Source organism: Excalfactoria chinensis, chromosome 2, assembly GCF_039878825.1.
Source record: "Excalfactoria chinensis isolate bCotChi1 chromosome 2, bCotChi1.hap2, whole genome shotgun sequence".
Classification (NCBI taxonomy): Eukaryota; Metazoa; Chordata; class Aves; order Galliformes; family Phasianidae; genus Excalfactoria; species Excalfactoria chinensis.
The window spans coordinates 38,592,833-38,615,007 of record NC_092826.1 but is presented as its reverse complement, the minus strand read 5'-3'; the positions used below and the strand labels follow the sequence as shown (position 1 = coordinate 38,615,007).

The following is a 22,175-nucleotide window of genomic DNA, read 5'->3' as shown; positions in this document are numbered from 1 at the left end:
AGAAAAAAATTAAAGTCCAGGTCATTTGTATAGAAAAATCACTGAGAGTTTTTTTTCTCCTCCTTTCTTCCGCTGATTCACAGGGTATCCCGCTGATTCTTGGATATCTGCTGAAGTGCCAAGGTCTTTTAAAAATGACCTGAAACTGGAAGAATTAAAGTAAACTAAATTGCTTTACTACCAAAGGGCAAAAGTAATAAATAAAATAGCTTAACTGAAAGATATGTTAGTCTCTTGAAAACTAATGAAGATTAACTAAGGTGGCTTGGAATACTGATTAAATCTTCTCTGGAACAAAACCTTGGAAAATTTTTAGACAATAGGAAAAAGGTAAAAATTCTTAAAAAAAAAAAAAAAAAAAAAAAAGTTATTTAACAATAAATCTGCCAATAGCCCTACTTAGGCTAGGTAAATTGAAAGGTATGGATGTTTGATGTCCTGCTGGAAAATGACTCTGAAACCAATGTGCAACATTATTTATTTTGGTATACATTTAGTGGAGACTATTCTTCTAGATTAAATGTAGAAACTATAGTTTTAACAGAATGGCTGAATCTGGCAGTGCCCTCTAGGTCCATTGGACCCAACCCCCACTCCATCAGGGATACCAGAGCAGGTGTACAGGCAGCTGCTGAAGCTTTCCAAAGGAGCGGAGCCCACCCACAGCCTCAGGGAAGCCTGTGCCAGTACTGCATCACCTGCACAGCACAGAAGTGCTCCTGGTGCTCTGAGGGAACATCCTGTGTTGCAGTTTGTGTCCATTGCCTCTTGTCCTGGCATCCTCTTCTCCAGGCTGAACTGCAGCTCTCTTTTTGTATGTATTTCCTCTGAAATTAATTCCTAAGTATTTGTGAAGGCCATAAATGCTACAGCAAAAATGTTATAATCTCTGAGAATTTATAAATTCCTTTTTAGGAAAGGTAGCAGGATGTGATTTTGTGCATAACCAATATCGCCATGCAGTATAAATCAGAGACTAATGGAAAAATATTTTTGAAATAACTTTTCCACTGCCTTGTTGCTGTTTATGATCTAAATGTGACCATATTGTTTGTAGCAATATCCTACTTTGAGGGCTGTGCTAACTTACACCATTCTCCAGCAGTGTTCTGAAGCAGAAAGTTCAACACACTGTGGTATTGCAAAGCAAGGAGGGATCAGTTTTCAGTTCCTCTCATAATTATGTTAGTTCAGAAACAGCAAGCAGTTTCTAAACTCCTACCAAGGACATTGGCTCTTACCAAAATAGTGTTCCTTTGTAACTGAGCTAAAAAGGATGTAGGATCCAATGGCCGAGACAGTATGTGGTGGAGGCGCAAAATTTACTGCATCACTTGGGAAGGAAGATGCCTTTATCTTCTTCACTGCTTTTGCTTGAAGTCACTAACTGCTCTCTCATACAAAACCTTATTCTTTTATTGCTGTTTATTACCTTCCTATCCATTCCTTACACTGCCTTGTAGACTTTATGCAGCTTGCAAAACTCAGTTTTCCTGCCCTCTTTGTAACAGGAGCCTAATTCTACAAATGGGATGAAGAAAGTAGGAAGGTAGAAATATAAGCATGGCAGTTTGGGCTCATTCAAATAGGCAGTCAAGGTGTATTGGCATAATAAAATGTTAGAAGCTGAACTACACTTCTTTACCCATGTCTGTTTCAATGCAGTGCAGTTTATCATACATTTGAGGAGGAGAGGCCTGACCTCACACTGACAGTTACAGTAGCTCAGCTGACTTGACATATACTATTTTATTGCTGTAGGTCAAGGCAGGACCCTCTGCCAGTGAAATATAAAAGCCTTGAAGGGAAAATTTTTGGCTCACCCTCTTGTGGAATCTCATAATAGCTAGTCAATGGAACAGAAGCTCACATCAGCCACAACCTCGTCCACAGGCACATCATCTAAGCTCTTCACGATGGTGGGGGTATAGATGAAGCAGTCCACCTGATCTTCCAGGCAGGTTAATTTACTACATGCTGTGTGGATGAAAGGTGTTGATGAGCACTGTGATTTTACATGAAAACATATGTGCAGAAAAACCTCTCTAAGATTATCTCAGAATAAAGATGCAGGAATTTGCCTCCTTATTTGATTCAGTTTAGTGGATGCTTTGAGGAGGAGGAGGGGGAGAAAAAAAAAAAAAAAAAAAAAAAAAAGGAAATGTTAGGAGATTTAAGAAAAACATTGAAAAAAATAAATGTGGGTCTTTGTGCTTACAGAATTGTCTTGAGTTTATCTAATGAAACTGAATAGGATTTTTAGCATCATCTTCTGGGATCTTATTCTTTACAGGGTTGTTAATGCTGTTCTCAGGTAACAGAGAAAAGGAGGTATCATAATTGAAGCTTTAATTTTGAACTGTATCATAAACCTGCTTTCATAAAGCCGAACAACAGTAAAGTGGTTCATTGCATTTTAGAGTGTCTGATGTAAATAAGTTGCCTGAATGTGCAAATCAATCTTTCCAAGAGCCAAAATGTTTTGCTGTTCCCAAGCTTGGTTTTCTTGCTCAGACTGAATAAACTCAGCCCACACACATTTGGAAACTGACTTGAATTTTAAATTTCTTACTAATGCCTAATTGTGCCTGCTATGGTTATGTGCCTCTTAATTCCCACAAAGAAGCCCCTTAGCTTTCAGCAGAAAGATTCTTTGGAGACTTTATAGGGTAATTGACCAAATCAGAAATGTGCAGTCAAGTAAGACATAGCTACTAAAACCAGTATATTAAAGTCAGAATTTATCCCATTACCATCTATCCAGGGGATGAGGGAGGGTGCATTTGCAAACATTTACTATGGGAGAAAGGTGTTTTATAAATGGTGTGTGTTTGTGGGCCTATTTCTTTTGTTCATCCATAGTTGCTTACTGCTTACTTCACGACTCCATACATAGATTCTTCTGAATCTATAATGCAGTTATGAAGAGAAGGATCAGGACAATATATTACCATCTCTTTAATTTTCTAATATTTTATATGTGCTATGAGGGATTTTTTCAGTGGTACTGAAAACTCCTTTTGCTGATCCATTTATTTAATTCATCTGTCCATGTCAACCCATTTCTATCTCATCCTGTTACAAAAATGACACATAAATACTAAAACAAGTCTGTGTGATCAGAGCACACACTACCTTTAGTATGAGTTTAGTGTTCAAAATCCCACGTTTTACTACTTGAATAAAATATTTCAAATATTTGAGTTTTGCTACCTGTATCTCAGAGAAAACTTTTATTTTATTTTATTTTATTTTATTTTATTTTTAAGTTTGAGCCAAAGTTAAGAGTAGTTAGTCAGAGGAGATTATATAGAGCTATTTAAAGATTGTTCTTGACCTTCCTACCTCTCTTAGTGTCTTATAGGAACAATTTAAGCTTTCCTTCTTCCAGTTGCCTACTGTCAGTTCCGTATTTCTGTTTGTTCTCTTCATGCTATAGATCTAAGGTATCAGAGCTTACTATGGGGAGATCTTCCAAATGCTCTTTTAAACTCTTGTCTGAGAAAGAGCCCTTAGATTCAGCCGGGTCAACCTGGCAGAGAAAGTTCACAGCAAGATTTTTGTGTCCTTGTTCTCAAGTCAACTTTCTACAGACAGCAGATTAAAATCTGACCTGAATGAAGAAAACATATGTTCTGTTACTGACACTGATGAGCCTAAGATTTAAAACCATTTTCAGCTAAACATTGTTTTCTGAGATGTATACATGATTATATATATACTTGTATCTATGCAAGTAGGTGTGGTTATATGATAAAGGAAAATTCTGTGTTATAATGCTGAATTTTTACATAATATATAAATAAATTTATCATACAAAAATGTTCTACCAACTTTTCAATTTATGCTATTTTCAGTACAGCCTTCAGGGAAATATTGCTAATACTACACATGCTTCCACATGCAGATTTTTTCACTGCTCATACCTTTTATATATAGAACCCCACCAGTGTTTACTGACAACAAGTATTCTGTTAAGTTGCTCAAAAGCCATATACTTTATACAGAAGAATCCTATGGAATTCCTGACCTGTAGCTGTAAATACAGAATACAGAAGTGAAGTGGGAATTAAGTTACTAGAGGGAGTTACATTACTTGACCTGTTTTTTCTTAACTTCAGCATTGTCATTGAAGAGTAACGTAAATGGATGTTGTGCTTGAACTTCAGGAAAAGCCCAGAACAGGTTCACATACACTGTTAGTGCTTAGTGGGTAGTTTGGAGATGTCATACAGTTGTATGTCTTTCTGTGTCAAAATAGTTGCAGCATGCAGGAACAGCAGTTCTCATTTTGTGTCCAAGTGAGCTGTCATCATGTAATCCAGAGAAGGAGTATACAACCAAAGCTGCCCCAAAGCTCACCAAAGATGTATCATAAATTCATCATGGACAGTATCAGACTTTGTCACTGAAAAATGTACCCCTGCTCATTGCGACTGCAGCCATTGTTCTCTTTCAGACTAAGCACTGCATAGCAGTAATTGGTAATAGTTTTGGATATCTGTTGATGTATAAACACAAACCACTCAACTAAGACTTATCATCTTTCTTTTTAGAAATGTGGATTCTGGCAATGCAGCATGGTAACTGAGAAAACTTTTTTCTTTGTTCCTTTCAAGACAAAGACAGGGATTTGTTTGCTGCAGGATGGTAACCAGGAGCCTTTCAAAGTGCGACTGCACTTAGCCAAAGATATTTTGATGATCCAGGAGCAGGATGTGATCTGTGTGTCTGGTGAGCCTTTCTATTCTGGTGTAAGTAGTTCTTATTTCCTCTTTTAAGATGTACTTTACAAAAAGTAAAAATACTCATTGTGTATGTACATCTGTGTGTGCATTTACTCTCAGTTTGATATTTCATTTTGTATTGTTAACACTAAGTATAGTTTAATATATCAAGAACTAAATATATTGTAATATATCATCTACTGAGAAAAAATCTTAGTAATACTCATCTAGGAAACATCTATAAGAGCAAATATGTTATATGCACAACTACAGTATTGTTTCTCCACACCTTAAATCTTGGAGCCAGATAATGCAGTTAAGAATACACATAAAAATAACTTGCTGCAAATGCAGATGTACTTAGATATCTGATTGTTGTCTGTGGAGTTTATTGGACAGTTGGTGGTTAACTGTTCTGGTAGATCTTTACTGGATGAAAGTGTAGCAATTACCTGTCATCCTCTGTTGCTTGATTTGCCTCATGGGATAGCATAATATCAAACTTTATGCATGTTGCCAGTCAGTAATTTGAGGGCCACTAGCTGAACTTGCATATTACATTAATAGAAATGGACTTCAGCTGGAATGCTGTAATAGTATGATTTATGTATTACTGTTTTATATGATGTAATGTAAAAATCCAGGATTTCTTACATAGCACTTCATTGAATTTTGTGGATAATAAATTGAGTTTTGTAGACAATTTTTGAAAGATCTGTAAAACGTTATGCAGGATAATATTGTAGGGTGTTTTTTTGTTTGTTTGCTTGTTTCTGTTTTTTTGTTTTGTTTTTGTTGTTTTTTAACTATTGTAATGCTGCGTTTTTATCTACAAGATAGCAGAAAAAAGAAAGAAACAATTTACTATTCATTTCTATAGACATGCTGTACAGAGATTTATATTTGTTGGAAACTATTCTGATCATTCTGTTTGCTCGCTAAAGTGAAATTATCATAGGATTTAATGCTAAATCTTGTGAGGCATCATAGTGTAACACCTATTTATGCAAATACTATGCCTGTCTGTGTTATTAATTACTGCTGTTGCCACATCCCTATATCTCAAAATACAACTGAAATAAAAAGATAGGAATGAAAATCTAAAAAAAATTGGTTTTTTTTGGCTTGGGTTTATTTGCACGTCAAATCTGGAACTAGCTTTTGACAATTTCATGTTGTACAGCTTGTTAATATTGGTCTATGTGCTGTATATGGAATAGAGATGCTCCTTTTAATGTTTCTCTACAGACATGACATCTAGCAGCCCAGGCAGAAAGAAATTATTAGTTCAGACTCTGGCTATAGCTATAGCTGTTCAATTAGCAAAACACACTGCAGCACTGCAGCACTGTTTCTCCACCAGCATAATTCTGGCTTTATTTATTGCAAGATTTTATCACTCAAAAGTATGACTTTAATTATTATGCTGTGATGTCTGTTACTTCTGCTGAACTTGGTATTTAAATGTCTTCATGAAATGCATGTTTAATTTTTTCCCATTTCACAGAAAGACTCTCTTACAGCTTTTTCCTCTTTAGGTTTGTCACATCCTGTCTGTCAAGGGAGGGAGGGTGAGGAATGGGTGACCAGATTCTCAAATTCCCCCTGGTTAGATTAAGGTGAAACTGACACTCAATTTCCAAACACAATCATCAATTTTAATGAGAAATTCTGTACTTCAGTTATCTTAAAATACTCCTACAATTGTATCTATCTAAGCTGTGCAGCTAAGCTATGCAACGTTGTAAGAAATCAAAGTAAGCTTGCATTACTTAACAACTTTTTGAGGGAAAAAGAAAGAAGAGAAGAGTTGGCATGAGACAGAGATTGCTAATCTGGATTCCAGCATTGGTTTAGCCAACAGGGTAACCTTGTTCTGTGAGAGCACCCGTCCTGAATTTTCAGTGTACTGAAGTCTTGAAGCCACCCTGAGCTTCTCTCAGGCATTCTTTTTACATCTGATAGATTTCAACAAGTTTGTCGTAAACAAGTTTGTTCATCAGCAAGTTAATCAACAGAGGAGCTTTGGAAAGAGCAAGGCTGTCCCATCTCCACAGGCCCCCACTCCTCTGACCGTGACTATGTCTTTAGCCTTTCGCCTGTTGTCATGGTGATGATTTTATCTTATAAGTGTTTGATACAATTCCAGGCATAGCACAGATAAAGTGTTTTTCATTGGCATGCCACAAGGTTGGCACCGTCACTGTTGAAAATAGTGTGTGATTTGCTTCACTGATTACAGACTCCCTATTGTATTAGCATATTGAATCCATAACTCATTAACTAATGGATATTAATGTGGTGGTAAGGAGTTTATTTTCACTTGGCAGTGTCATTGTTAGGCTGCTGAATTTTGAGCCCTTTACCATAATTTCATCTGAGATTAAGTCTAGATCTTGAATCAGTAGGTTCATTTTAGCTAGGATGATTGGCATTTCTCAGATAGTAACTGTCCTTTTGTCACAGGCCATTTAAACAATCTGGAATTATTAGCTGTGGTTGTATAGCATGATCAGCTTTTGGTGTGTTTTTTTTTTTGTTTGTTTGTTTGTTTTGTTTTGTTTTTCTTTTCCATTTTTATTGCTGCTGTTATTAGGCTTCTATTGTGATTGCTTGTTTTTTTTTTTTTTATTTTTTTTATTTTTTTTTTAATATGTCTTTTGTTTGGTTGATTTTGCTTTGTTCTTGGTGTCATTCTAGATGACTGACAACATCTGTTTTTTCTTTTACATGCTTCTTACAGAATGCCTCACATAATCACAGAATCACAGAATTGTAGGGGTTGGAAGGGACCTCTAGAGATCATCGAGTCCAACCCCCATTAAATGAGCTCTAAAGAACAAAATTAAAATTTGTAACTGAGGAACAGTAGCACTGCTGTAGCATTTTGCTACAGTGAAAATCCTTTTTAATCTGTTTTAAATAATCTTCAAATAATTTGATTATAGGTTGTTAAACTTAGCACTTCACTGTTTACGAATGAAAGATTACTATGCTTCTAGTTTAGAACAGTGTCTCTTCTGTTTGTTGAGTCTGAATCAATTTGCATGCTTCTCTGTGTAGGACAGACTTTAAACAGTCACTGAACGTTTCCGCGGTATCCTGATTTGCATCCTGCAGAATAATTTAAATGAAAGCAATGAACCTTTAGGAGTGAGGTGCTGCTTAATGTGAGTACATGAAATAAAGACCTAGTTCTTAATATGAAATGCTTCCTTTTTAGTGGAAATCAATTTTAATTTCCCAAACCTGTATAGATGCAAAGAAACTTTTTTTCTGCCATCACTGCATGCAGTTTGGATGCAGTTGTAAAAGATTATAACCATCATAGCATAGAAGTAGTGTTAAACTCTAAAAATGAAAGCATCTGTTTCTATAGAAGTTTGAATGAAATGGTTCACGAGGATCCTACATAAATCGTACCTGAAGCAATTCCATGAAACATTACAGATAGTTCTATTAGTCACAGGTCACATAGATCTAAATTTCCGTATCGGTTGCATTAACAAGTATTACAGAGATTTGTTTATGTATTTCCAATAGATAGAAATGTTGTGGATTCACCATTAATCCTACTAGTGTGTATCTGATGTTCGTTTGCATTGGAATCCAAATCTCCAAGTTAGGTGAGAACATTTTGTAAAACTAGAAGTCTAGAAGGCAATAACTGTGTTATTTCAAATGAAATCCTTGCCTGGAGGAAGAGTTGATAGTGTGCTGAGTGTATGTCAGAGTTTTGACTGGTACATGTGATGAAGATACTCATGAGTCCATATGCGAAAATTGGAAGAAGGGTAACTGTTAGTTCAGCTACATTTTTCTTTCCATTAATGTAGTAGACTCTCAGAAAACATCTGTTCATATTTGTGGTATTGTCAACTGATAACTTTATTATAATCATTACAAATCTCTACAGCAGTTACTTGTGCTGCAGGACAGTCAGGATTTTTACTCTTTTGGTCTGAAAAGCAAATTCCCTGTAAACAGATGACTTATACCACATGGGAACTTGGCCTCATTACTGATGGCAGGAAAAATTTTATATCAATATATATTTTATATAAAGTATTCCTTGAATAGCATAAAATTTTACTCACAGAATTTTACTGCTCAAGTAAAATAATGTTCAAGATGACGTCTCCAGTCATTTCGGATGCATAGGTCAACAGACACGAATAACAAAGATGGCCTGATGCTGTCCTAGTTAGGCAGTAGATGGGTAGGAACCCCTAAGGTATGGTATGTCTCCTTTGGAAAAAATAAAAATAAAAAAATCTTCAGTGGGCTAATTCCTAGGAAAATATTTTATCTTTACTGTTCCACAATCATAATTTTTATTTTGTAGTTAATCCTCGTAATTTCTATCACCCTTTGTGTCTGCCTGAAAATCAAATAAATGAGTGGCTGTGTTTTATCAGGAAAAGTAACTTACATGTCAAGGAGGATTCTGTTTGTTTGCTAATTGTACTCAGGCAAGTATTTTTTTCTACTGGAGTGTATCTGTCTGTTAGATCCAGAAACTGGTGATGACAGTGTACCATCTGACAAAATGGATGGTTTAAATCAGCTGCTGTTTTCCTAAAAGACTGAAAATAAACAGCAAGCAGCTGGCAAAATGCTAATTTTTGTTACCCCAACAGTTTGTTTTTGAACTATTTTCTTAAAGGTTCTGTTGAAGAGTCATAGATTTTTGAAATACAGCTAACTCACTATTGAAATGATAGAGATTACTCTGATTCATTTTGAGTAATCTAATTCCTTGCTGCTATGCAGTAAGGCTTTATTTAATTAAACTTTTTTTTATTATTATTATTTTTATTTTTAGCTTTTTTTAAAGCATGTTTTCAGGAGATTGATGTGAAGATCATCTATACTTTCAATGCTAATAAAAACTGAATACACATTTCTGTAAATTACAGAACATCAGCTCTCCAAGTAGCGTAACATTTCTCAAAGAATTTAACTGAGTTTGATACAAATGTATTTAAATTTAACCTAGCAATTGTAATTGTTTTTGGATAGGTGAGAAGCTTTCATCAGTAAGCATCTTTTCCAAGGTCAGAGAGTAACACTGAGTTAAATTGTTGAAATGAAGCCAGATCTGATTTCTGGCATTACTAATCAACAGCTATTCTTCTTTTGCTTGTAAAGATAAGAACCTATTACGTCTCACTTTTAGATGTGTCCTTTTGCTATTGTGAAATCAACTACAGTGAAAAATTTATAACTCTATACAATGTCAATGTGGATTACAAAAAAATAGTTGCAAAAAAAGAGAGCCTTTCAGCTAAAAAGTTGTACAATAAGTTGCTTTTCTTGATGTTATTGATTTAAATAATATTATGTCAGAAGGTCACTTAAGCCTGGCTTGCCTGAGAAGTCAGATGCAGTAATTGCATTTCCCTTGTTTGCATATTTTGGACTTTTAGAGTCATATTGAAAGTGTATTTTAAATGTGTTAGTTTGGATCATTCATTTTGAGAGTTTGGTTTGTTTTTTTTTCATATATCTTGGTGTAGGTAGTGCAAATTTAATTAACATTAGCAAAGCTAAATGACTACAAAAATGAGTGGAAAAAAGGGAAAAGCTTAAAATAGTTTTGATTGACATAGTGCTTTGACTTACTGTATGCTTTCTGTTTATTCTGTATTGATTTACTGTTTTGATTCTGATGAGAGACTTAACAATGGGAATGGTGCCAAAGCGCATCTTTCTTTCCAGGAGAGAACTGCAACTATGTGAATGGATAGGTAACCTTTCCACCATTATCTATTTTATTACTTTCACAAAACGACATTAGCTGGGATGTGTTTGTTTGTTGTTGTTTTGTTTCTTAATCATGCTGGTGTCTGTCTGATATTCAGTGGACTGAACCAAATTTTCTCACAGAAGTCATCAAATGATGACTTACCATCAGATGATGGTAACATTTTTCTTTCCTGCCAGTCTGGACCATTTATAAATTACAATATAGACCTGACAAGTGTAAATTAATAAAAAAGAATATTTTGGGAAAATCCAAGACAGCTTATTTTTCTGACCCTATCTAAAAACAAACAAACAAACAAACAAAAACCAAAAAAAAACTAAGTATAGTAAGCTATGTAGGCTAAAATACAAGACTGCCATTTGTAAGGCCAAATTTGAAAGAGAAGAATAACTTCTTTGCTTTTACTGTTTATTTGTTTTGTTTGTTTGTTTGTTTGTTTTTGTTTTGATTTTCCTCACAAAAGAGGTAATATAAGCATTGAAAAAGATGAAATGCTTGGAAAACCCAAAGCACTGATCAGGCTATGATGGGAGGTGGCAGCTGGAAACTACACCTATGATGAAACTATGAAGGGTGTTCTTTACTTAACCTTGTGAGAAATCAGATTGATGCTGACTTTGGACTTCCTTTCATCTCTTATTTTCACTTTCTTCCTTGTATGCTGAAAAATTCAATACTTTGAAATCCATCAGTCCTAGGAGTAAAATTTTTACAAGTAGAAATTTCGATGAGTGTCTGATTTTGGTCATATGCTGTATTATCAGTAGCACATTGCAAGTAAAAAAGAAAGAAAAGCAGAGTCAGGTGCTGTTGTCCATTACAGTTGGTGTTAGCAGTTTGTAACACATCTGCATTTAGCATGCGCAGCTGCAGAGGAACCAGGATTCCCAGTTAACCAGGCATTCTGTTGTCCTTCCATACTGCCAGTGTTCTCCAGTTGCATGAGGAATTGAAATAAGGAGGTTTCAGCAGCTGAGCAAGGCCATTGGCACTTACACTTTTAATTCAATTCAGAGATGTGAGCGGCCTTTGTATTCTTAGAATGAGTGTAAAGTTTGACTGCTCATGTCAAGAATAAAGCATTAGAAAAAAGAAGATGTAAAATCTCTCTACTGGAAAATGGATGGAATTATTTAATGCATAAAAATGGGGTGGGTTCTTTTGTTTGTTTTTGATGTATATCACAGAATCAGAATTGCAGGGACTGGAAGAGACCTTAAGAGATCGTTGAGTCCAACTCCTCTGCTAAAGCAGGGTACCCAACAGTAGGTCACACGGGTAGGCATCCAGATGGGTCTTGAATATCTCCATAGACGGAGTCACCACAATCTCAATGGGCAGCCTGTTCCAGTGCTCTGTCACCCTTACCATGAAGAAGTTCTTCTGAATATTTATATGGAACCTCCTGTGTTCAAGTTTTAGGCTCCATGTCCTATCACTACAAAGCAAGGAGAAGAGCCTGGCCTCATCCATTTCCCTCCTGTCTCCCTTTAGTTATTTATAAACATTAATCAGATCTCATCTCAGTCTTCTTTTCCTGATGCTGCACAGACCCAGGTTACTCAGTCTTTCCTCATACAGAATATGCTCCAGGCCCTTAATCACATTCGTGGCCCTCTGCTGGACTCCTTCTAGGAGAACCCTGTATTTTTTGAACTGAGGAACCCAGAACTGGACACAGTATTCTAAATGTGGCATCGTCAGGGCAGAGGGGGAGGATCACCTCCCTCAGACTGCCAGCCATGCTCTTTTTACTGTGCACAGTTTTTAATACCATACATATATGGTATTAAAATATATATATATATACATACAAAGACATATGTTTAGTATCACTGTAACTGTTCCATCCACAGTGAAGAGTTCTTGTTTTCTGTCTGTAAATAGTTAATTGCATAGAATTCTGTGCTTTTTCTTTCTGATTATTTGTTGTCACTGTGTGCTCACACATTTCTAATCTTCCTTAAGATGATTTCTGCAATCTCAAGTTCACACTGTTGTTTAAGGGAAAAATGTTTAGTCTTCTTTAATGGAAGACTAAAAATTACTGCATTTCTGTTTCACTGCATAGCTCTCAGATGAATAAGATTTTTGGCAAAACTCTTAGCTCTCCTTTCCAGTCAATGAACATATGCGTGGATGAGGAATTTTCTGAGTTACAGGCATAGAAAATGCTGACAGCTTGGCAGCAGCTTTGAGTTTTTCAATAAAATGATAACTGCTATTTTTTCTGTTCCAGGAAGCAGGTTGTAAAACACTCTTTGAATCCTGTATCTAAAAATCCTAGGATCTATAACTTTCTTTTGTTTAGTATAAAGTAGCTAATAAATGTAATTATTGTAATAATAAAGGAATTATAAGATCACAGGATTTGTTGACTAGTCTCATATCAATGTGGGTAGCTTTTTATTAAGATCAAATTTGATTTATATAAACCTGGAAAAAACTCAGAGATGGCATAGTGTTGGGAAGCAGCAAAAACAGTGCAAATTCAATTATAGGTTTGACTAGATGATCTTGTAGATCCTTTCCAACCTTGTGATTCCATGATTCTATGATTCTACTCTGTAAATAAAGAGGGGAATTTTTGTACACAATGAAGGATACAGAGAATGAAGTAGTTTATCATCTCTTGTGGGCATCTACTTAGAATCATCTGAGTTGAATGTGTTTTGTGTTTTTTTTTTTCTTTGCTGATTATAGAGAAAAATACCTTTGACCACTGCCCAAGTTTTAGATTACTTAACATGGATTAGATGAGTTTCATTATTTTTTCTCCTAAAGTTTTGGATAAAATAATAAAATTGATGAGAACCAAGGTCCGATGTTATGCCAAGATTCTGGTCTCTGACAGTTTAGGAAAAGCTGTTTCACTCTATTTTTTATATGAGGCTTGTAATTGCACAGTGGTTGATTATTGGTGGCTTAGTAATGAAATACTTAACGTACGTAATTTTGGTTTATGTTTTTGAAGGTTGTTAATTGTTTGCATATTTGTGATTGTTAGCTGTTTTGTTGTGAACTCGTTACATTTCAGGTACACTAAAGTAACAAAATTCTTTTTTTGTCGGACTGGAAAGTGTGTAGAATTAGTCTTAGCTGAATACAGTGCAATACTTTGCACATAACACATAATTAGAGTGAATCTAATTTTCAGTATGCTCTTGAATTTCAGTTCTGTTCAATAGCAGTCTGAAATATTTAGTATCTGCTCTCAACAGAGATAGAAATGAACCAAGAAGTACCATATAAAACCCTCTGATAAACCACGGTGTGCTGCAAAGTTACAATTGCTTGAATTATTTCTGGCTGTTCTATTTGCTTACTCTTACACAATTTTTCCACTTAGTAATCTGCTATATTGGTAAAGCATTTTTGAAGTACATTCATTTTTTGCTCTTACAAAGTAATACCAGGCTACAATATAAAATATTTATAGTTTTATGTAAGATGGGCTATCAAACTCAAGGAAAACAAAACAACATAAACAACAAATAAACCGAATAGCTTTATGGATTTCTTAACTCTGTTCAAGCTTGAGTGAAAACCAGAAAGAATATTCAGCTCTTTTACATAGGCAGATTTATGTGTGTGTTTTGATAAGAAAGAGAACAAAAAAGAAGTTCTCATTAGTCTTTTTTAAAGAATAGCTCTGGCATAGGTGACACTCTTTATACTTAACAGCAATTATGAACCTTTAAGAAGATTTATGTTCTTTAATGAGTGTACTATTCACTTGAAATGTATGAAGTATGATATGCTTTGTTCCATGCATGGATAATGTAATGCTGCTATGCTAGTTGTCTTTAAATTTTAAAAATTGTTATTTTTCAGTGTATTCTTATGTAACGTATTTTCTGTGTGATTTGAACATATATGACAAAATAATGGAATGTATGGACTACAATCTAATAGTCAGTCTATTATTTTTAACTACATGTCCAACAGGAGACAGAGCTGGAAATAAGAGGTAGCTATCAGAAAAAAATGACTACTATCAGCAGAGCCACAGCTGAGTTTTTCATGTTCTTATGTGTAAGCTCAGCTTAGATCAAACATCAAGCTGTGGCCTATATTAGTTTATCCTGTCTTTAATGCTGTCAGAATTATCTTACTGAAACCTGGCAGATGAAAGGTTTTCTGAGTTGGTTTGTGGCCTGGAGTAGCTTTGTAGGTTGTACTCTCTTCTTGGGCACTTTGTTACGAAAGTTCCTAGAAGGCGTCAGTGAAGAGCTGAGAACGCTTTTCTGGACATTGTGCATAGCATATATGCACACAGATGGAACAGGCTAGGCATATGTTCTTCTTTTGCCATTCATTAAAATTTTAATATGTTTCAGTACATTTTTATCTTAGAAGAAAATTAAGCATTTATTTATTCACACTGATCTTTGTAAATGTAAAGTCTCATTTTAGGCAGCCTCTTTTCTTGGCTCTTGAAATACTGAACAGGTTTATTGTTGGTTTTTCTGGATTTTCACAATTCATATTTGTCACAAATGTGAAAGACAACTGTGTTTTCCCTTAAATTCAGCAAGAGCAGTTTCCCAAACCTCTTACCTTCTTTATTTTCTTTTTTAAATATAAAGGAGGGGAAAATAGATCTGTAAAGCTTTCAAGCTCACTCATGCTGGCATCCTTCTCATAGAAGACAGGAGAACACCTTATGTTTCCTTATGCATCTTACACTCCTCAGTAGACATGTGGACTGAATTATAATCTATTCCTTAATGTAATAATTAACATTGATAGTATATATTTGTAGTTGTCTATGCAAATCTGAATGGCACTAGCAGTCTTTGCTGATTGGACTGGAAAATATGAATGTAAATATTCAGACTTATGAAATTATATGTATTGAAAAGAATATAAAATCTAAACCACGTGTATGGGACATCAGAATTCTAACTATTATCTGTGACTGGATGTATGCTACACCAGTTTATCTGCTGCAAAGATTTTCACTGCAAATCAGATTGACTTATATTAAATGATCTTTGGGAATAAAATCAACATGAATGACAAAAAAAAAAAAAAAAAAAAAAAAAAGCAACAAAAGACAACAACAAAACAAAATATCTTAAATTCTCATATTTAAGACAGACTCTAGCCTACAATTTTTAAAGAACAAACTTTAAGGATACATAATAGAAGAGAAAGCATGGGATGCTTTAAATGATTGTATCTATAACAATAGCCAATAGTTTTAATTTTTAAACCAGAACTGTGAGGTCAGACAATGACTGTGTTTACATTAGTCTCTTAATTTGGATCTGGAATGAGCCTTGAAATGAGTTTCTGGATCATCTACTCCATTCTTGCTTTTGTTCGTGTTACAGAATACTGTTGGGAGTACCTAAGCTGTATTCTTTTTTAGATGAAACTAAATTGGAGAATGTACCTCCTGAGTGCAATTCATGTACTTCAGCATCTAGTGTACAGTCTGTCTACATGTCCTGCACACATTAACAGTTTAACACCACGGATCTGTTCTTATTTCACTGCAGTATTTACTACTGCGCACATTACTACTATCACATGAACAGAACAAATAATAGCTGTGCTATTTTTTCCAGACTTTGTTGTTTACTCCTGCAGCATAGTTTTCATAGGAGCTTCACATTCAGGAATTTACAAGTTTATTGTTAAAGGTAAAAACACTGTAGGAGGGTAGCACAGAAAGAATGTAATGAAGTGTGATTCTAGATGTAATGGCAGAAAATGCTAAATATAACCAGATGATTTATTTATTTATTTATTCAGGAAAGGACGGTGACAATTAGAAGACAAACTGTAGGAGGATTTGGATTAAGTATAAAGGTAGGATGATTTATTTATTTATTTATTTTTGGTCTGTTGTTCCATATCACACCAGAAAGTGTCCTTGTAAATAGTTAATTATAGTTTTAATGAGGACAAACTGTATTTCAGAGGACTAGTAACAATAGAATATGTTCTGAAAAGTTTGATGGTACTACAGTAGGGCGACTAGCAGCTACACAGCCCTATGGAACAGAAGGCAATGGAAAGATCATCCCATTAAGATCCAAACTAAACTTCTGTAACATGATTGCATACGAGAGTTGAAAAGTGTTTGCAGCTGCACAGACTGTACTTTTGTTCAGTAGCACTCTAATTTAAATGGTTGTTAATTTACCGTGGCAGGCACAGGGAAGAGCCAGTAAGTTCATAATCAGTTCACCTAAAAATAATACCATATTACTTCACCTTAATTCATTAGTTGGACAGAAAGTGTTACTGCTTTCTTATATTGTTTTCCATAGATCACACAACTGCAGCTATTTATCACAATAGTTACCTTACTTCTGCTTTCCTCAGTAAGAGTTAAGAACATGAAAGTGAAAGTGATCCTTTTTAAGGGACAGGGGGTTAATCATTTTTTGTCCTCATAAGCTTTATGTAAATCTATATTGCCATTATTTTGAAAACCTTACCTAAGCTTAGAATCTCATTGTAGAGATTCAGTGTTATTTTATCTTCTTAGCACAGCATTCCTTAGCCTAAAGATGGCAATAGAAGAAATCAAGTGTACTTCACATGAATGCAAAAAGCCTTAAATGCTGCATATAAAGTTGAAGTACAGGCTTTCCTGTGAACAGCTGCTAGAACTGACCTTATAGAAACTGACTCAGAAGACGGATTAATGTCCATTTGTGTTGCAATTGATAAGAATATTGCTGAATGGAAATCCTAATTCTTGAAAATTTATCTTGGCACACTTTCTTTTATCTGTTTGACCCACTAATGACTTCTCTTCAAGGAAAGAAGATTCTTATTTTGTAGCCAAAATTTCTCATAAGTTTAGTCAACATGGTGTAGTGTCCTTGTAGGTTACAGTTCACTGAATAGTGATGCAGTAGTGTGTGTCAGTTTACAATAAAGTATATGGGTAAATGAGGTTTTACTTGGTTAGAAGTAAGAAATAGTTCCTAAGGGTAAATTTTGTTGTGGTTTGGAAAGCAAGTGTCATGAAGTTGAATAAAAGTGTCTGAAACTGTTTTGTTGGGGTATTTTTGGTTCTACTTTGCAATAGGTTATCTTTTAAAATTAAATTTGTGAAAAGAAATCAAGATCAGTTTGTATATAAGTATCAGGTAAATAGAAGAAAAATAATCACTGACAAATAGAAATTTCAAAGTGAATGGGTGGATGGTCTTTCTTAAAGCAGTGGCATTTTTTAGAGGAAAATATCCACTGTTCTGAAGAAATTTCTTGGAAGGATTTAAAAGTGCCAATGCAGCTATGGATTTTTCAGTTTATAAGTTCAGCTTCATAAAGTATATTTATGCATTTATGAAAGACCATATAAACTGTTTCTGTTGTTTGTCCTATTTCTGTTAAGTAATCTATACTAAAAACTTTCATTAAAAGTTTTAGGAGCAACTGCAACAGAATTTACAAATCATAGCATTAAATTATTAAAACTAATTTCTAGTTTTATTGCAAAGTTGTTTTGATCATAATTAATAAGGTAGTGGAGGTACATATGTTCAGGCTTGAATAGATGTTTTCTTTTCAGTTTTTAGAATGACTAATGAACAGATGAAGATTGTTAGTTACTTTAACAGATATTCCTTCAACAGATGTCATTAAGCAGACAGATCTTTTTCAACAGAATGCATTCAAACCCAATCAGAGGTATATATTCAATAATGAAAATGGTGAGAATAATTTCATGGTTTGCAATATTATATGTGTGTTTGAAGCAAGATGATTCTGTGTGTTCCAAGAGTCAATGAACTCAAGTCCTATTTTGCTAGATTATTATTTTTCTATTGTAACCCCATATTCTGTAAAAATAAAAATAAAATAAAATAAAATAAAATAAAATAAAATAAAATAAAATAAAATAAAATAAAATAAAATAAAATAAAATAAATAGATGAGCAATTGGGATCTACAGGTCACCCTGTGGGAAAGGCTGGTATGAGAACCAAACCTGCTTCACATGTTTCATGAAGTTTATCTTACTTCATGTCTTAACATACCCTAGCATTGTCTTTTCAGGATCTAGGAGATATAATACAGTTGTCTCAAAACAAAACCTGCAACTATTGAATTTGAGACCTAGGCAAAATTCTAGTGGTGGAGGAAAAGTGAGGAAGTTCTACATCTGCTCCTGACTGATAGTTTTCCCATGCCTCGTGTTCGTTCTCATTTTTGGCACTCACATGTACACTCATACAGAAACTGATGACTCTGTATGAAAGTATACTTGCTGAGATATCACATTTCAAGTTCTAAAAGTTCCTATACCTTCCAGAGAAGAGAAATACTGCCAGAGGATTATACTGGGAACCAAATTTCTGTATATGCCTGGAAACCAAAGGAGCTTAGTTTTGGATGGCCAACTAGTGTTTGTTTGTTTTTTCCCCAGTTCTTGTGCCTGTGAACCTGCTTTTGTACATTTGTAATTTCTTCTGTGGAGAAGGCAGCTGTAGCCATCAGAAGTTAACCATCCGTGCTAGTTAGTCAGCTTGCTGAACCTTTGTCTCTGCATTAGGGCTTTTGGAAAGGCACATAAACCAAGGAGCCAAGCAGACTAGGTCTGATTACTCACCTGATACTCTTCTTAGCTGAAGAGTATTATCATGTGTTTTTTCCTGTTAATTTGATTGTTTGCTACCAGAAATCTTACATGAACAAGTCACTTTCTTTTAAGTAACTTTTGGAAGTGTCTTATCCAATCTTAAATATTCTCTACTTTTTTTCAATTCATTTTTTTTTCTTTCTCCCCTCCTGGTCCCCCTCCCATCCACTCCCTGCACCCCTTGCCCTCTCTCTCTCTCTTTTTCTTTTTTTTCTTTTTTTTTTTTTTTTTTTTCCCATTTATTTCTTAAGAGCAGAAAGATTAAAAAAATAAATAAAATTAGTAAATTAAAAATGAAACTCCCTCGTAATTTTTTGGTGATTTCTCTGTGGGGAGAAAACTTTTGTGTTCTAACTTGGATGCTTCAACTGAAGTTATAAAAATCAGATTCATCTAACTGCTTAAAAAACTGCTCACAGAATTGATTTTTACACAAGATCTGAAGCTAAGCCCTTTAAAAAATTGATTACAACCCACTCTTTGTAGGTTAGATAGAAAAATACTGTTTTGTGTTCTGCTGTACTTCATTTTACTGAAGTTAATGGCAGAGGTTTAATTAAATTTGGAGCAGACATGATCTGTTCCACACTGCTCAGAAGGAATAATTTTTTCATTTCTGAAGCCTCTTTTAAAACTCTCATTAATAAACCTCTGTGAGAAGGAGTAGACATGGAGTAAGATTTAGAAATTGATTAGTGCAGTGTAGTATTTCAGTCATTCATCACATCTCTGACAAGTTTGAGATGCAGAGATTTGACACAAGAAGCTGCAAAGTGTATGACTTTTGAAAGAACATCATGTTTCTTAATAATTGGAGAGTGTAGTGTTCTTCGGGAAATAGACACTAGAAGTGATAGTTCATTAAATTAATTAAAGTTTGCAGCTACAGTCTCACCACTAGATACCAGAACTCTGTACTGAGCCATTTTCATGCTTTTCTTCTGGTCATTCTTTATATGATAAATTTTATCACAGATCTAAGATTGTTTGACTTCTCAGTGTGTCTACATAAAATATCTATAAAGGTACTCACACCTATGAATATATTCAGATAATTTTCTTCATATTCATTCATTCTGTGATAATCTTTTTTATGAGAACGTTTTCTCTGTGTTTCAAGTGGAAAAAATAAAAGTTAGAAAGCATTCTATTGAATTATGATTATGATTACCTAGCTTTTACTTTAAAATCTATCCAGGTAAACTATTATTTCAAACAGTGAAGTTGAAAAGGGATAATTAACACTAGCACATTGTTGTCCATATTGTTTAATTGTCAGCATGTTACCTGCCATAATATTGACTTATGCCAGCTAGCATTTTTGAGATAAGACTGTTCAGTATCACAGGTCAAAACATTATACATGGACCATTTCCAATAGACAAAATGCATCATGTCATTATATTCCAGTCTTAAAGACAGTTTATCCACATAGACATAAATGATATTGTTAAGGCTAAAGCAAAAAGGGGCCAGAGAAGTGATTGTCTCTCTCTGCTTTGTGCTGGTGCAGCATTAGTTCATCTACCACGTGTAGTTTTGGGCACTCCAACAAATGCCGGTGATTAAAGCTTCCTTCTTTTCATAGGACCATCTCTGAAGCTGGGCAGCCGCCTTTGTTCCAGGCTAATACTTGCACAACTTTTCTGCTAGTGTCCACACTAGAGGAGGAAAATTTTATGAGTGGAAAAGTAGCCATTGTTTCCAGAGCTCTCAGAAGCAGTGTATCTCTTGGGACTGTATAGCCAGACATGCATGCGCTTTTGCTGAGAATCAGACTTGTAGGAGGGAACATGTCATAAGACTAATTCAAAAGGGATCCTTTATAATGGCTGGGTCTGGCTGCAGAAAGGGGGTCGTTTTTTCCAGAAGCATTGAGAGATGCTTCTTCAAAACTGCAGTGAAAGTGGAATTAGATATAGGAAGTGAGAGCACAAGATGCTGCTCGTTAGTATTTTGTTTGGAAATAACAGGGATTTCCCTCTATCATAAAACCATGATGTCCTCTTTACTGGGGAGCTGAGTTGAAACAGGGAAAGGACAGTTTACTGAGAGAAAAAGGTCTTAGTTACGTTGAACTTTAATCACTGTGCTCCTTGGCTGAACTTCAAATGTCTTGCATAGTGCAATATTTTTGTAGCATATTGGAGGCTTAGAGAGGGAACTGGCATTTGTTTGTTTGAAAAATATAGAAGAAATTAGATGTGCATATAGCTGAGGAAAAGTCTGAAGGAATTAGAGTAAGTCTTATTAATTCAGTGAGTTTGAACTGGTTATCTAAAGTGAAGCCAAGCTTTACAACTTCTGTTTCTGTGTGTAATAATCAAAAGATTATTACAATGCTGCAAACTATTTAGTTTAAATATGTGTGTAAACCTGACTAAAATGAAGGTGACATCATAGTCTTTGTGGAAACCATGACCATCTGGGACATGTGCAGTGGCAGAGATGTAAGGCTCTTTCTTTGAAGATGTAATTTAAATACGTTATAAGACTGCCAATAGAGGAGGAAAACACAGAAACATGTTTTCTATGGCTTTCTTTTTCTCTGTTCTGTAACAGATAAAGCTGTTGAGTGCAGGTCTCTGTTCAGGGTAAAACAACTGGTTCTTGCATGAAGAAGTAATCTTCACTAATCCTTAGAAGATCAAAATATCCAGGTCAGGCCATTCCATAGGTTGACATGGAGTGTGCGAACCTAAGAAGTCCATTGTTTCCAAAGAAAAGAAAAATAAGCAAACACAGAACCAGGATTCTTAGGCAAAATGACAGTGTGACAGATTGTCATTTCTGATTACCTGAATCTGTACAGGTTATGTTCAGGCTGGCACTTTGATGCTGTCTTTGGAGGAAGAAAAATATTTGTGATTCTGTTACATACTTGCCTTTTTCTTTCTTTGAGTGTGCTTTTTATTTAAGGTTTCCTTTTAATATCTTAAGAACCATAAAAGTTTCTAGTTCCACTAGCATAAATTGAATGAAACAACAGCATTGAATTGCTGTCAAACTGTTGAATTATCATCCAACTTTCCTTTATTTTTCCCCCATTTATTGAACACCTACTGTT

The 22,175-nt window shown here is 34.8% G+C and overlaps 1 protein-coding gene across 3 annotated transcripts in view; it reads left to right on the top strand.

Annotated features, from left to right (window-relative positions):
* The window catches only part of SNTG1 (syntrophin gamma 1), a 301,816-nt gene that overhangs the window by 168,030 nt on the left and 111,611 nt on the right, over positions 1–22,175 (top strand). The window contains exons 3-4 of one of the 3 annotated variants that reach the window (XM_072328347.1): positions 4,620–4,754; positions 16,261–16,317. In XM_072328347.1, the coding sequence (XP_072184448.1) occupies positions 4,620–4,754; positions 16,261–16,317 (192 nt within the window). The remainder of the gene's footprint in view (positions 1–4,619; positions 4,755–16,260; positions 16,318–22,175) is intronic. The other 2 variants (XM_072328348.1, XM_072328349.1) reach the window with 2 other exon arrangements.